The sequence below is a fragment of the Epinephelus moara genome, chromosome 12 (assembly GCF_006386435.1).
Source record: "Epinephelus moara isolate mb chromosome 12, YSFRI_EMoa_1.0, whole genome shotgun sequence".
Taxonomy (NCBI): domain Eukaryota; kingdom Metazoa; phylum Chordata; class Actinopteri; order Perciformes; family Serranidae; genus Epinephelus; species Epinephelus moara.
The window spans coordinates 11,707,271-11,723,390 of record NC_065517.1 but is presented as its reverse complement, the minus strand read 5'-3'; the positions used below and the strand labels follow the sequence as shown (position 1 = coordinate 11,723,390).

The following is a 16,120-nucleotide window of genomic DNA, read 5'->3' as shown; positions in this document are numbered from 1 at the left end:
CTCCCCGACCCACGGCATCATTTGGCGAAGTTTCGCTGACTCTTGGGCTGTTGCTTAAACTGACAGCCGTCAGGAGGACCACACTTGCCTACAATGTTTTTAGGAACAAATTTTAGTACCGTGTGTAGCTGTAATAGCCAGAGTTTGGGAACAGGAAGTGAGCGCCATACTGTTTTCCTGCACAGTGAAAACGGAGGCGGAAAAAACTGAGAACAAACGGTACAACTAGGCAGCACTGATAAAATATAAACCAAGATTCTGTTAACGAGTTGCCGATTTCTCTCCTCAAATGTTTTCAGAAACATGTTTTAGCTTACTGTTTAACCATAATACGACACTGTTCTTGCCAGCCAGCCGCCAACGGGAGCGTTTATTAATCTGTGTGTGTGTGTGTGTGTGTGTGTGGTGCAAGGCATTCTGGTAGTTGTAGGTTTTCTTCAAAAGTTTTGTGCAAAAGCATTCTTTTCCTCTGTTTTCTCTGGTTCTGTAACACCAATTTCAAAAGCGTTTGCATCTTTCTACTGCATAGACATCCTAGTTTTCTTAAAAAGCCATCTTTCCTGCAGTGAAATAGGTCTTTAACTTAAAAATACCCACTTATCTCTGTGTATGATCATACAGTTTTAATATTTCTCAAACAAAAATCCCAAAAATCTGGAAGTCTTCTGACTGGTTTCCTCTCGACCTCGTTTTCTTGCATGTGCATTACCAGACAAATGCCCTGAGGGACTGTTAAGGTCTCCCCCACTCTAATGCGAATCATAACAAGGAAATAAAGCTGATGATGTGTGAACATGACATAAAGCCCTTCAACCATCATCGCCTGTCCTCTCAACCTCTGGAACATAAAGTGTGAGTCAGCTAAACGTCCCAAGACAGATGGGAACGATCTGCTCTCTTAACCACCAGCTGGAGAAGGGTGGAGGCCTGTTTGGCAGTCACTATGGTAACAGGTGGTGTGCTGATGAACTGAGAATTTAATATCTTAATAACAATCATACAACTACTACTTAGGGATTTAATTGTAATGATAGGCACAGCCTATGATTTGGTATCGCCAGGGGCGCTGCCAGGGATTTTGGACCCCATGAAAATATTTTTTACTGGGTACAAAGCACAGCTGGCCAGGAGGCCGCCAAAAATTTTTGATGCTATTTTACATAAAACTATACATTTTGATGGTATTTTTGACTATCATTCCCATATTTGTGAAAGAAGAACAATCTCTTCCTCCACTTCCACATTCCTCCCTGACAAACTTGAAGAGGATCCTGGACCTGGCTCTGCAGAGTGTACGTTATAGGGCTGACCCAAAAAATTCAAAGCTTCGAAGCTTCGAAGCTTCGTTCGATGGCACGGGATTCGATTGTAGAAAAAAAAAAAAAAATCGAATATTCAGCCTTTTTTTCTCCCGTTTTTTTTGGGGGGACCTTGAACGCAACACCATCTCCGAAAAGGAAATAGAAAGCCCGACGTGCAATGAATGGAGACCTATTATCCTACATGAACTCAGACAACTAAATTCTTTCAACAATGTGACTCAAAATAATGATAAAATAGATTTTATTGATGTAAGATAATATGCTGATGGTGACATTTTCCACCGGTCCGCTGTGCTCTGAGTCTGGTGTCAGTGACACATGCGGCTCTGAGTCACACATCTGTCTGCTTGCGCTGCAGTACGCGCAGAGGGTTTTAATTTTTAGTGTTAAATCAAAAGTTAAACACTACTTATCAGCAACCAGAAGTGTTTTTTCGTTTGTGAATATTTTTATCTTAATTCTAGGGTTGCAAGAAACTACCTTTTCGCCATAATTTGTAAGCTATTAACTTTTTTGGACTTTTTTTTCGCTCAGCAAAAAAAAATAAAAAATGTTGTTTGCTTGCTCATCCCTAACTAAANCAAGAAACTACCTTTTCGCCATAATTTGTAAGCTATTAACTTTTTTGGACTTTTTTTTCGCTCAGCAAAAAAAAAAAAAAAAATGTTGTTTGCTTGCTCATCCCTAACTAAAATGATCACCTTCTTCTGAATATTAACTTTGTCCCTGGTCTATAAGCTGCTTATAGACCTATAATGTTTCCAAAACAAATAAAGTTATTGTTACGAGTACATTGTAAATAAAATATATTTGTGATTATAAGTTAGTTAATGACTTAGTGTCATATTATTTTTTGTCACTATTATGATTTTATTAGGGGCCTCTCTGGGCCCCTCTTAATCATGGGCCCCTAGAATCCTTCTCATCCCCCCCCCCCTTTTCGGCACCCCAGGGTATTGCTGCTCTAAATGTAGATAAATACTTATTTATTCTCCCTTTGATATAAAATCTTTCTTCATTTTTTCTTTCATAAAATAGATTCAGTGTTAGTTTTGATAGGTTTTGGGGAAAAACGGTTTCAGACGAGTAACAGCAGCTGATTGCCATAATGCACTGTGAAAAGTAACAAAGCACAGAAAAGAGGGACAAGAGGACAATGCATGTTAAAAAAGTATATGGGCTTTGCAAATGTTTGAAGTATTTAACATGTTTATTATAAAGAGTTAAGTACATTATCCTGGTCCCATCCAAGCGATCAGTACAACAGATGTCATTTTCCTCTTCCAGTAAATTTTTCAGTAAAAATTCACCCAAAATTACAACATGAACATCATGTTCATCATCCACTTTGGTGAGAGACGATGAATGCATGTTAAACTGGGTTTGTTTGCATTTCAAGGAAAACTGTGCAATGTTCTTCAAGGGCACGCCAGTGTTGAAATATATTTGCAAAATGTATAAATGAGACCAAAACTAATAACTAATGCACTTATATCAAAATGATTTAATGATTGAAACTATCTCTGGGAACAAAACATTTGGGGGAAGAGGGGCTGCAGCGATGACTGGCCAGAGATTCAGACCAGCAAACCATATGGTTTTGTTATCAGCTGGAGTGGAGGGTTGCCTGAATCTAAACACCCACATAAATCACTGACACAGAGACTAAAAATATAATGCACAGCAGCTGGCTGGTAGATATGATGATGGCAGACTGACACTGCATGCAAACACAAACTCAAACACACAAAGGTTTGCTTTGGGTAAAACTGAAGTTGCAGTAAATCTGTGTGTTTGCTTCCCTCTTAGGGCGCATTCACACCTATGTGTAATTTAGGGCGCATTCGCACCCGGATGGCCCGGGGAACTCGGTTCAATTGGGCGGGGAATACCGAAAAATTTCACACCTTCATTTGGTTCGGTTCACTTTCACACTACACTTTTTAAAGCGGACCAAACCGCCTGGACAAAGTCATGCAGTTACAACAGCTGCTTGTTTGGGGGCGGTACTGCCCAAAACGGCCACTGACCAGGAAGAAAAAATACATGAGAAAGAAGAAAACCCAGCTCATTGATTGGCCAGGACCAAAAACAGAAATCCATCCCCTTCAGCCGGCTTGGTCACCACAAAAATAATGGAGCAACACCAAATTTATGCAGTCTTGGGGTTTCTGTTTTTACTTTGGTGTTCAAACCCAATTGTTGTTTCACAAGAAGTTGCCCAGTATGAGCAGCAGGCGAGGCAGTGAGCTACCCAGCATGTTGCTAGGCGCTGTGCTCTACGTCAATTCCTCTCTTTGGTGCGCTGGATAGTCCGTTTGAATTTCCAACTGTAAGCAAACCGCACCAGGGTTTATTTGCAAGTGAACCGAGACCCCCAGTTTTCAAGCGGACCAGGGTTCGCTCGTTTGGTCTGCACCAGAGTTCGAATGAGCGTTCACACCACTCTAAACGAACCAAACTATCCAGGGAAGTGGACCAGGGTTCTTTTAAAGCAGACCAAATAGCGCCAGTGTGAATGTGTCCTTAGAGTAGCAGGTAGTTGAGTGTAGTTTTTATGTGAAAACTGCAATTTGAAAGAATTTTGAAATGCAAGAGCTCAATTTAATTTGTAATTTAGATTTTGAAAAAATTAATGAAAGTACTTTAATTAAAGTGCACCATTCTAAGTTATAATCCTTAAGATTTTCACAAAAATCCCTGTTTTTATTATCATTTATGGTTGGCCAGTCACTTATTCAACTTACACACATTGTACACTGCATTCAAATCACCTGCTGCCTGAGAACGCCTCAGTAAAACCTCGTGTCATTATTAATCAAGGAAATTAGAAGTAAGTAGTAGAATAAATGAAGGGAAACAGTGAGTAACCCTCTTATTTATAAAATCAACTCAAAGATTTAAACCACAGCTATTCACCATTTCAGCTTCTGAAGGATTATTCTACTTTTCAGTTTGAGGTAAGTATGACTAATGCTCTTTGTTGATTACTGTAATCTCTACTTTCATCAGGAACAGATGCATAGCAATGCTGCATTTGGTGTATGCCTGATGACGGCTCATTTTACCTATTAGATCGGAGTGCTTCAATGAAAAAGTAGCTTTTTCAGCAGCTCAGGCATTTTATCCTGTGTTCTCAGATGTTGTGCTGTAGGGCGGCTGCAAGTCTGTTTATCCATGCTATTTATATAAATTGAAAAAAGGCTGCACCTGCCTTGGCCTATGCCTGACAAAGGGTCACACCTGTGATTCAGTTCATCCGGTATGGGCAGACATTGTTGATATGACAGGTCGTCCTTTAGTTCTGGTCTTGTTCATTTTCACAGTGACTTTTTGCAAACAAACCTAAAGGAGTAAACAGTTATACAGAATGACAAGCCCTGGCCACCAGCTGCTAACAGCTAACGTTGACTAGCTCTCCTCCGGCCAGTTATAACAGAGATTTGTTGTTCACAATGAAGCACTATCAGGGAAACAATAGGCTGCATCCCGTAATGCGCCGATAGTGAGTCTACCTCGTCCTTTCGTCCCCAAGACTGCTCTTGTAGGATCTCTGTTCCTCCCAAACATATTTTCTATTGTCCCCGGAACAACAGGACAGCTGCAACAAGCCATCTCGTCCAGTTTGATTGACAGCTTTCACATCAGCCCCAATTACTGCCATTTCATTTTAACCAAACCAAACTGGTTATTAAGGCAATATTATCACCAGACAGACCTTTGGTATCTTTTTGTGAAATCAGAAGTAATTTCCTCAATTACAAACAGTTCTATCACCAAATGATGTACTGTACTGAAGAAATGTGACCTTGCACCAACACTTGCTTTAACCCTAACATTAAAAAACAAAATTCAAAAAAGAGTGGAAACTGAACTAAAGGGAGACAGAGAAACCAGCCACACATCTAGTTTTATATGTCACTGCCATGACAGTTTCCACACAAAGGAAATCCTCCACGCTGAGAAATACTTTTCATTCGGCACTATCGACGAGGAGCTGGGGGTCTCCTGCTGCTGACAAAGAGCTGAGGCAGGGGTCTGTTCATGGCTCCGACTCAGCGTGGAGACTTTATGAAAGCACAGTTTTATAACAGGAGTGTGGAGCTCAGTGGTATTCTAACAGGAGACAAGGAACTCCCAGAGGGTCTTAATAGAGTCCCAGTCTGCAAAGTGACATACAGTTTAATGTCACTAGAAGTTACCTCCATGCACTATATTCATCTTAAAGGTAAACGACCGACCATGTGCTACATCCACACGGGATTAGTTTTACAAGAGGAAACCTGGTACCAGAATGTTTCACTGATAATTTAATCCTGTGTAGTGCTGAACTATTAATCTTTTTTAGTCGTACAAAAACAAGAGAGCAACCATTTTCCCTTTACATAACGTTGTTATTTGATACAAGCAGAGCTACTGCCTAGTGGTTGTATGCCTCCATGAACCAGTCAAGTTGCAGTTACTATTTACATCGGTCTGTCCAGACTTGTGTAGCCATAACAGTGGACAAATGCATGTTTCTGCAAAAAAAGCTAAATATTCTAAAACATGGATGCTTCACACACATCTTCACCCCCTCAGCACAGAAGATCTAAGTAAGTTAGTAAACAGTATTACATTTTTTTGGTGGGCGGGGCTTAGCTGGAGGCAAAACAATTCTCCTTAGACATTAGCCAGCGCTAGCTAGCAAGTTCTGTTGGGTTGCTTATAGACAATGGAGGAAGATGATGCAAGTGGTGCACTCAGAAATACTGATTCTGATTGCCAGAACGCACTCTGGCACAAACTTGTACTGTTCATAAATTCGGAGGACTGTCAGAATGTATTGTTTGGTTATCCAGAGCACCGCACTCTCAGAGTGGCAGAGAACACTCTGGGCACACTGTCTGGGGAGACAGCGCAGCAGAGTGCAGAGAGGAGTGAATGTGTGATTAACCTCACTGTCTGTTAATTTATATGAAAATATAACGCTCCGTTTCTTCGATCAACAGGGCTCTCGTTTTAGCGTAGACCGTCAGACTGAATTTACGAAGGCACCATGTCAGGTCACTCACTCTCTGGGACCACCAGTGTTACTTGAATAAGTACACACTGACCAAAAGGACCAGACTGGCCGACCCATATGCTGTCACTCAGTGGATGGATGATTGGAGGATTGCTGAAGGTTGTATGGCGGCTTTGTTGTTGATTACTATGCCAATCTTACAAAAAAGGACGACACCTGAATGGTTTCCTCCAGTTTATTTTGCTATCGAAGCTAATGTTAGCAACTGCGCTAAAAAGTTACAGAGAAATCCCACATTCCTCTTAATACCTCCCCAATTTCTGATTAAGTGGATATGATAAGCCTTAATACAAATAAGGCTTTTCTTCCCTACAACAGGAAATACTTTTTCTGTGACCTCATATGAAACATGCGCTGCACATGCAGCATTTTTGATGATTACCTGCATCCAGTCCTTTTGTCTTATCACATTTAGCCATAGTTGTCTTTGTTTTTGTTGACGGGCAGTGGCAGCTGGTATGCAATAAAATTTAAGTTTTGAGCCATGACTCCTTCTATTCTGGCTCCCAATAACACAAGAAGACGACATTTTAAGACTCCTATGTAGCCTACAGCCCTGTGGTGGCGAGTAGGTTTTGCCTCCAGCTAACAAACTGATATCATGGTGACAACGGCCTTAAAAGGTTCTATACAATCAGCACAGTTTCAATGTGGACACCCAAGATTGGTGTCGCCAATTCAGTATCTGACCAAATGTCTCCCCTTCTGTTCCTGAGTTATGCTGTTGAATAATGGCCAGAAAAGTGTTTTTGCAGAACATTATGATGTCACGGTGAAATAATGTCATAATTAGCATATGATTTTTTTTAATTATGGCCAAAAATGGGTTTTGTGAGGTCACAGTCACCTTTGACGTTTGACCACCAAATTCAGATCACTTCATCCTTGAGTCCAAGTGGAACACTGTGCTAAATGTGAAGAAATTCCTTCAAGGCAACAAGGAGATATCGCATTCATGATAATAGGCCGTCCATATGTTTGTACGTATGGCCAGCATTGCAGACAGATGGATATACAGACTGACGGACAACCCGAAAACATAATGCCTCCAGCCACAGCTGCCTCTGGCCACGACTGCCGCCAGCCCAGAGGCATAAATATATCCATTATGGTTGCTTAAAGTAAGATAATGTTTGTTTGTTTGTTGTTTTGTAATTACTTCAATCAAACCTTTTAATTCTCTCCCTCTGTATCACTGTCTTAATTAACACATCTTTATCCTGCCATCTCAAGTCCAGGAGTATTCTCTTATATATCACCTCCAGAACAAATACTGACAAACTTAACACTTTGCTTGTGATGGCAGTGATTCAGTAAACTGACGGTTTAACAGTTGCACTCATTATCATTCACTCTGTATAACAGCATGAGCTAAGTGCGTAAAATGTTAATGGAAATATAGATGTAGTCTCCCCTACAGCTTTTTACATAATGGGGTGGCACACAGCTTTTCCCTTGAGACCTCTCGCCCTGAGAGAATGAACCGCAGAGAGCTGCAGGCGTGGAGCTACAAGCAAATAAAGCAGTCCAGAGATTCAGTCTTCAAACACACAGAGGCTTCAAAAGCAATCTCGTCCCTTCTTTAGCCTTGAGAGAAAAGAGATGAGCGGTGGGGGTGGAGACATTTCTGTGGGCACACTAATGGCTGCAAGGGCAAAATCCTCAGTCAGACATTTGGTGTGACCAACCTGGCAGGTGGAACCCTCAATATGATGTTCCCTCAATTTTATTAAAGTGATAAAACATGTAGTAGTAATTCTATGTATTTCATTTATCAACTTTGGACTGTAATGATTTGTGTATTCGTGCCAAACCATCATGGTACAGGACAGTGTTGCTCCACTTTTGTAAAGATGAACAACACTTCTTCACTTCCTTCCACTGTACAAAAAAGAAGCCAAATATCCCAAATCAGCCGCTGCCATCTTGTGCTAGTGATGTCATTTGGAGATAGGCTCTGCAGAGTGATTTCTGTGGAATCAAGGTTCCACTGACCTACTAATCACAAGCAGCGGCACTGATCGCAAGCACACCGATTGGCACAAAAAGCTGTCAATCACAATGTCAAACCAATTTTTTTATAGCAAATAAGCAGTTATGATCAAACATCAGGAAAAAACCCATGCTGAACATACATCAGCATTATAAGGACTACCTAAAATGACAGATACCAACAGTGCAACCAAAAGTTTACTTGATGTGTACTTTAAATTTCAGTTTGGCCCATGTTCCATCCATTAACACGGAGAGGGTGGGGCTTAAGAGCTATACTGCAGCCAGCCACCAGGGAGCGATCGAGATGTTTTAGCTTCACTTCTGGGGAGTCGTTGGTCCTGTCGTCCACCTTTATTACACAGTCTATGATGGAAACACTTTGAGCATGACGCACATTCAACAGCACAACCCAGATGTGCCGATGACCGGGACGAGGGAAAAATCAACCACTATTTTGTAGTTTCATATCATAAGAGATGCTTATCAGTTTTACAGTGATAAGCATAGTATAGTGACCTTTTGCCTTTTGGGAAAGTGTTTGTTCAGTGTCCATACAGTGTAATACAGAATTGCTTGTAAACTTCCATATTTTTGTAATGAAAATGGTTTACTACAGTTGCCAGTGGGCAAAATAGTTCCTCAGTCCCCAGCAAGAGGATTTGGTCTGTCTTTGACACTTGCACTACCGTCTGTTCAAAATAAATGAAAAGAAACGGATCCTCAGGCACTTGAGGTTCTTTTCTGCTGTACTAAGCTCACACCGAACCATGACTCCTATATACTGTTACAACCCTAGTGGCTACACAATGGATGTTCAGTCAAACAGAACACACAATACACAGAGCGATAAGGACCATGCCCAAGAAGACTGAGTTTCAGAACAGCTACCTGCAAGCATGAGTGCGTTTAGACCAACAACACATTGACAACCCAGGCGGTTCACAGCAACACAGTTTAGTGACGCATCAACTAGTGAGCAGTAACACGCTGGTTTATATATAGAGTATATACATATGTAATGGTGATGACGCTTCTTGTTTGGAAATAGCCTTACTGCTGTTTTGTTGGAGACCCTGGATCCAACTCAGCGCAAGGCTATTTTGCATTGTCAATATCTCCAGCGAACAGTGGGTTCAGCTATTTTTTCTCTTCAACTTGGCCCTCAAAAATGCAGTGTTGATAAAATTCTCTTTTTTGGCATCACCCGCCTCAGGAGGCTCTCTTGAGGAGGAGGAGAAAAACAGGCGCAAGTGAGCATGACCGACCCTGCTGAGTGGGAGGGAAGCTCAGCGGGAGGGGTGAAGGGGGGAAAATCATCTGTATCCTTTTCCTATTTTACACATTTCCATTTCCAAGGACCCCCGGTGGCTTGACACTCAGCTCTGCCTTTCATGGGAAGCAGGCCGGCCAAATGCAGCTCTCACTTGGCCTGTGACTCAGATGGTTGAAAAAGCTACTGAGAGACGTTTGAATACATGGCAGACAGGAAACTGGTGGGACGCAGTATTGATTATGGAGGAACAGAAGAGGCTGTGGCAACCGGTCAATAGGGCAAACTGTTTGCACCTGAAGCCTGGCACAAAGGCTGACTGTCTAAGAGCAAAAAGGTGAAATAAAACAGTGTATGAGAGGAATAGAAAGGGAGATGGTGGGGGAGAAATAAACAGAGACAGAACTAGTGAGAGCACGAGAGAGAGTCATGATCCTAATATGGTTCAAATGCGAAACTGATGTTTATATGAACTGTAAATATGGTTGCTAATAGACAGCAATGTCAAAAAGTGAACGACCTGAGCAGCAAAACACACACAGACAGGGAGAAAACAATCATGAGGCAGTGGAGGGATCAATGCTGTCACTGAGCCAAAAGAGAAAGAGCCAGAAAAAGAAGAAGAGGAGAATGATGGGGATGCAGGAGCAGGTGTGGTGAAGCAGTGAGGGTGTTTACCTGGAAGGCCTGCCAGAGCTGATCAGCCAGGGTGCTGATTTGAGAGAGGATGTGACGAATGAGAAAGGACTTTGACATGCTGCTGCTCCCCAGCGTGATCAGGTACTCCATCAGCTTCTCTGCAGCCTGGAGCTGAGGTTTGGGAAAAAAACAAGACTTAACTTAGGGACATTCCCTGTAACTTTCTTTTAATAACCTTTAGAACTTTAATAACATTAAGGGAACAAAATCTGTAAATCAACTGATTCTAATTTTACTACAATAAAGAAAAAATACAATAAAGGAAACAGGGTTCTGCATGCATCTTCCAGCAGCACACAGCTAAGTAAGGTGCCCCTCAGCTTAAGGACAGAGTGTCAAAGTGACTCTGATGAAGACACAGTGGTGTTGCAACATTGTGTGTTTGCATTAATAAAGGTTGTAAATTGATCTGTGTGCTCCAGTCATTTCTTCTCTCTTGGTTGTTACAATAAATATGTGCTGACAATTCATGCCATACTGACTAATGACATCACAGAGCTGTACACTGCATGTATGAAAGACTAAAGGGCAGTGACTCCAATTGCTTTCATTATCAATTATTTTCTCGATTAATGAGTTTATCTACTATTAGATACATCTACTGGAGATGCTAACACCCTCTGTCACATTCTCTTGACTGTAGCTTTCAGTCAAGAGAAGATGTCCTCAGGTTGCGACCAAATTTCCTAGGACGTTTCAACAACGTCCTCCAGTTAGTGGGTCGGCAGTGATGGCCAGTCACTGCCCATCTCTTCCTGGCTTCCAGCTCAACCCCTTTCCGTCTGTTCTAGAGCCAACAAAGGGCCCGTTCCACCACTTCCCCCAACCTGCGAGCAGCTGTCCTCCTTTCCCTCCCTGCTGTTTCCAGAGCCGTAAGTGTATTCCACACAAATTGTGTGACAAACCTCTGCAGCCAACTTCAACTGGAAATAGCCAGGCCTGTCACCCTTTGTTCCTGCATTGTCAGACCTGGTCCTGATACTTGGTGGCTTTCCTCTGTGAGGCCTCTTCCCACCAATCTTTCCACGGATCCGTCAGTTCCACCAGGATGATTTTCTTATGCCACCTCAGCCCATATGACCACATTAGGTCTCAGGGGTGTTTGGACAGTCTGGGGAAAATGCAGTTTCCTTCCAAAGTTCACCCTCATCTCCCATGATTGTGCCATCTGCAGGACACTCATCTTGGTCTTCCTGGTGGCAGCTGATAAACTGGATGGATTAAACTGGTCTCATGTGGGTCTGGTGCTTTCTCCATCTCTCCTGCTCCAAGATGTCAGCCAGTGCTCTGAGGACCTTGTTATTATGCCATCTGTATCTCCCCTTGCTAAGGGCAGTCTTGCACCCCACCAGTATGTGCACCAATGTGCCGCTCCCACCACAAAACCTGCACAGTGGGTCCTCCCTCATTCGCCACCTGTGCAGGTGGTAAAAACTACGTGGGCTGCTAGCACAGACTGTAAAAATAATGGACATCGCTACTGTGACGTCATCCATTGCTTCATTGGCTCCAGTTTTCGGCATTTTGGCCGCTGCCATCTTGTTTTTTTTGGAGCCAGAAGTGACCGTATTTGGGAGAGGGGCTGGAGCTGTGGAGGAGGGAGGGGTGGGTCTGACTGAGAAGCCAAGAACCCTATCTGCATACAGCCTGCCCCTCAAAGTGCTTGCCCTTAATCATGCGTAACTTTATGCCTTAAAGAAAGGTAAACAGGTGACTTAAAATACATCTTCACCCCTGTATAGTTGTTATGAAGGGAGAAATTAGCTATAGAGACCAAAACCTGGCCTCCAGAGTCAGCCTCAAGCGGCCGATCAAGAACTGCATCTTTTAGCACTTCCGTGTTGGCTTCACTTTGCATCCCCTGAGTTTGCCGCTTTGTTATAAGCTTGAAAGTGGTCCTTGTTCGACACACAGCTTTAAAATGTGGAGATAGGTCTTGCTATTCAAGACTGTAACATGTTATTTAAGTCATGCTAATTATGCTGCCTTTTGTTTTCTCGCAACATTTTCACATCCAATGCATTTTGGAATTGAAAAGATTGCAGGTTGGAGCCTTGACAGGTAATTAAATTTGCAATTTTCAGCTCACTGGTAAATAAGCTGCATTTATATAGTGCTTTTCTGGTCTTTGTGACCACTCACAGTGCTTTACAACACAAACCAGCATTCACACTGGTGGCAGAGGTTACCATGTAAGGTGCCACCTGCTCATCAGCAGTGGTAAACATTGGTGTGTGAGCCATTGCAATCAGTCCAAGGAGAGTTTGACATGTAAACTGCAGGGGCCAGAGATCCAACCACTGACTTTCTGATTAGCAGATGACCTCTCTACCTCCTGAGCCTCAGCCGCCCCACAGCTAACTGGAATTCACTTTGACAATAATTATTTGCATGTATCATTGAGCCATGACATGAAATCCCACCTGCAAAACTTTTCCAACTATCCGCTGTTTTTTTATGTCAGCCACAAAGAAACCCTCCACACATAAACACTAACTCTCTGCTCCCCGAGCCTTCATATGCATCACAGTGAATGCAGTCTGAAGCTCAAAATTAAGAACCTTGAAAATTAGTCCTGCTGCTGATTACTCTGTTAAAAAAAACCACATACATGTATATGATCACAATTGATACAAAAATAGTTACGCAGACAATTTCATATTCCTTTTAAAATAAATGTACCTTTGAACTGAAAATAGAAAAGAAGCAAAAGATGACAAAGGAGCAGCAAAATATGCTCAGTCTTCAAAATCGTTAAAACCATGAGTAATAGTGACTATCTCGATGTCTGGCACAAAAACAAAAAACAACAGCAATGCAGCAAAATAATGCTGCCTTCAGTTTTTGTCACTGAAAATCACACACACAACAGGCAACAAGGAACTCAGAACTCTTTGAGAACTTACTGAACTTACATCTGGCACTCCAGTTATAGAAGAACCAGGTAGCTTGTATCAACAGCCCCATGGGACGCATACTTCGATAATAACCCAGTACCTCTGCACAATACTAACCTGGTTTCAGACTTCTTAATCACACAAATAAATAGTTCCATTTTTTAATGTAATTTGCTAAAACAGCTGGTCTCTGTAGTTTTAATCAAACAAACAGCAGGAACAGCCCATTCTCATTCCCAACTTGTCAAATACTGACGCTCTGTCAGTGATTTTGGTATCAGATCCCCACGCATAGAGGCACCTTTGCAGTGATATAATACGCCAACGTGCAGCGTCAGGTTTGTAACACCACTGGGCAGTGTCAGCTTGTAATGCCGCCTACGTAATATAAAGAGCTATGAAGTCTGTATAGGGCAAGTGGGAGGGGAGATGGATGGGGCAAACCAACCCTTTTCACCCAAGAGCCAGCTGTTTGCTTCCCATGTGAGTTTTAAGCCAAACATGTTTTGTTTTTTTTCTTAACCTAATCGCATACTTTTGTTCCCTAAACCTATCCATGTGCTTTTGTTTCACGAGGAAATTAACATAGAAATCAGGGGCCGTATTCACAAACATTCTGAGAAGACTCAGAGAGCTCCTAACCTAGCCTAAAATCTTTTAGTAAGGAGTCCCAACTTGAGTGATTTAGGAAAGTTCTCATAGCAACTCTGAGCAAGGAAGAGACAGAAACTTTTACCTTGGTGTCAAGGTGTGGTTGACCCCATTGCTAGGTGTGATGCTTTCTTTTAACAGATGTGACTGGTTGTCAGAGACACACCCTTTTGTGAGCCTGCAAGGTGTGGACACCCAGTGGAAATGAAAATTAACTGCTGACTGTGAAAGTGTTGTCATTGTTAGTGTGATCACTTTGCCGATGGAGGGTTTAGACAGACTCAAGTCATCACTGCTGCACTGTTCCATTTTTTCAAATATCTTAGTGTTGTGATCATTTTATTTCTGGTGTTATAGCATTGGTAATGTGTGTGTATCCCTAATGAGATCGACTGCACATATTATCACTGCATGATCTAATCTGTAGCATTTCATAAACTCACTGTCATCCAGTGTTTGGAGAATGTTTCTCCAACTTCTCCATCATTCCACCATTTTCTCCTCTGTTTAAGAAACTCTTAAAATACCTCCTCCCTGTTCCTAACAGTCTTTCACCTTAGGAGCTGTTTAAAAGGTTAAGACACTTTGTGAATAACTTTGATCTTTACAAGGACCTAGCCTTAACTTTAAGGGGAAATTCTAAGAAAACGCACAATTCTAAGAATTTTCTTAGAATTTAATCACAGGAGTAACTCTTAGTACTAGGAAGTTTTGCGAATACGGCCCCAGCTGTTTCACCTACACTGTCAGTGTATTTTTAAAATACTGTATGCATCTTTCAAGCAGAAACTGTACATTTCCTGTGAAAACAGAAGTGTATTTTAAAAAAGACACAATGCATCTAAAAAGTGAAAATGTCAAACCATCCCAGAACGCTAACAACAGATGCAGGAGGTTACCTAACGTGTCATATTTAGACATGAAAGTCCACTGACAATGTGGCCACAATTGAAAAGTTGGGATGAGAACGCATTGGAAGGAAATAGTGCATTTTTTTGGGACTACTTTCACCAACAGATTAATCCACATTTGGTGCACTGGTGAGTATTTGAGGCAGAAAGACGGTGTATGTGTGGTAGAGTCAAACTAAACTACAGTGTGTGTGTGTAATGAAGGAACATGTTGCCCAGTGCAACAGTGTGGGTTATTGATGTGTTTTTAATAGTCTTTGGACAACAGTGGAGATCTATGGCACAGAGGAAGAAGATACATCAGGCTCTGATACACACACAATACTCGTTGGCAGATTCACTTTTGGTTTGGTCTTTTGACAATCAGAAAAAATATGGAATCACCTGACGTATCCAAACGCATGCAGCACACAGTTAGCTGCTGCTACAGGTTTTAATTTTTGTGATCCTGGAAGGGGGTACGCTTATCATGCATGCTCACATTCAGCAACAGCCTCATTTATATTCACTCAGTTTTTCATATTTTCAACACATCCAAACTGTCCTCTGTTGTTGTGCCAGTAGGCAGCGCCGCTGCAGCAGCTGGGGATAAATCATTTGGCTCAAGGGCGTCATGACCATTGTTGCCTTTTAATTTGGTTTGGGGAATTCAACTAGTAACCTTGCACATCTCTGAAGTGCACAGCTGAAACAGTTTAATGCTTACAGCTGATCAGATAGGCGTGTTTGGTTGCGTTCTTCAGAGTGTGAGCAACTGAAGGAGGAGAAAGAAAATTCAATTTGCTTTGTATTGCCTCTGCTACTGATTACCCCAGAGCACTGGATGATACGAGGACATCATGTGAAATCGTCTGCATGATTATCCTATCGAGATTAATTCATAATTTGAAACAACTGAAGGGAGGAGATTGTTACTCAGTTTTTCTAACCAGATTTTCTCAGGCTGTAGATTGTTGAGGCCTTCCGTCTCTGACCTCTTTACTAGTGTGGTTGTTTACTTGCAGAACAGATATTAAAAAAAAGAAATATATAAAGCACTTGAAGATCTGCCGTGTTTGAAGTGTTTTGATTTTGTGATAGAGGTCAGTTTCTCGGTGAATTCAGCTTTCTCACTGCATTCATCAGCTGATTCACCACTTCTCTCATGTCAAGCACTAAAGCCCTATTCTGTTCAAGTCTTCTCCATTCAACACTGTCCTTATCCTTCGACCACTTTTCACAATCCTGGTGGATGCAGAATTGATGTCATGCTCAAGAAAGTATTATCACAAGCTTTTGTGATTTACACCTCAGTTACATGCTGCTTGCAC

The 16,120-nt window shown here is 41.9% G+C and overlaps 1 protein-coding gene across 1 annotated transcript in view; it reads right to left on the bottom strand.

Moving 5' to 3' along the window:
• mei4 (meiosis-specific, MEI4 homolog (S. cerevisiae)) overlaps positions 1-16,120 on the bottom strand; it is a 95,714-nt gene that overhangs the window by 37,092 nt on the left and 42,502 nt on the right. Inside the window, exon 5 of the mRNA XM_050059008.1 lies at positions 10,331-10,462. Within this exon, the coding sequence (XP_049914965.1) occupies positions 10,331-10,462 (132 nt within the window). The remainder of the gene's footprint in view (positions 1-10,330; positions 10,463-16,120) is intronic.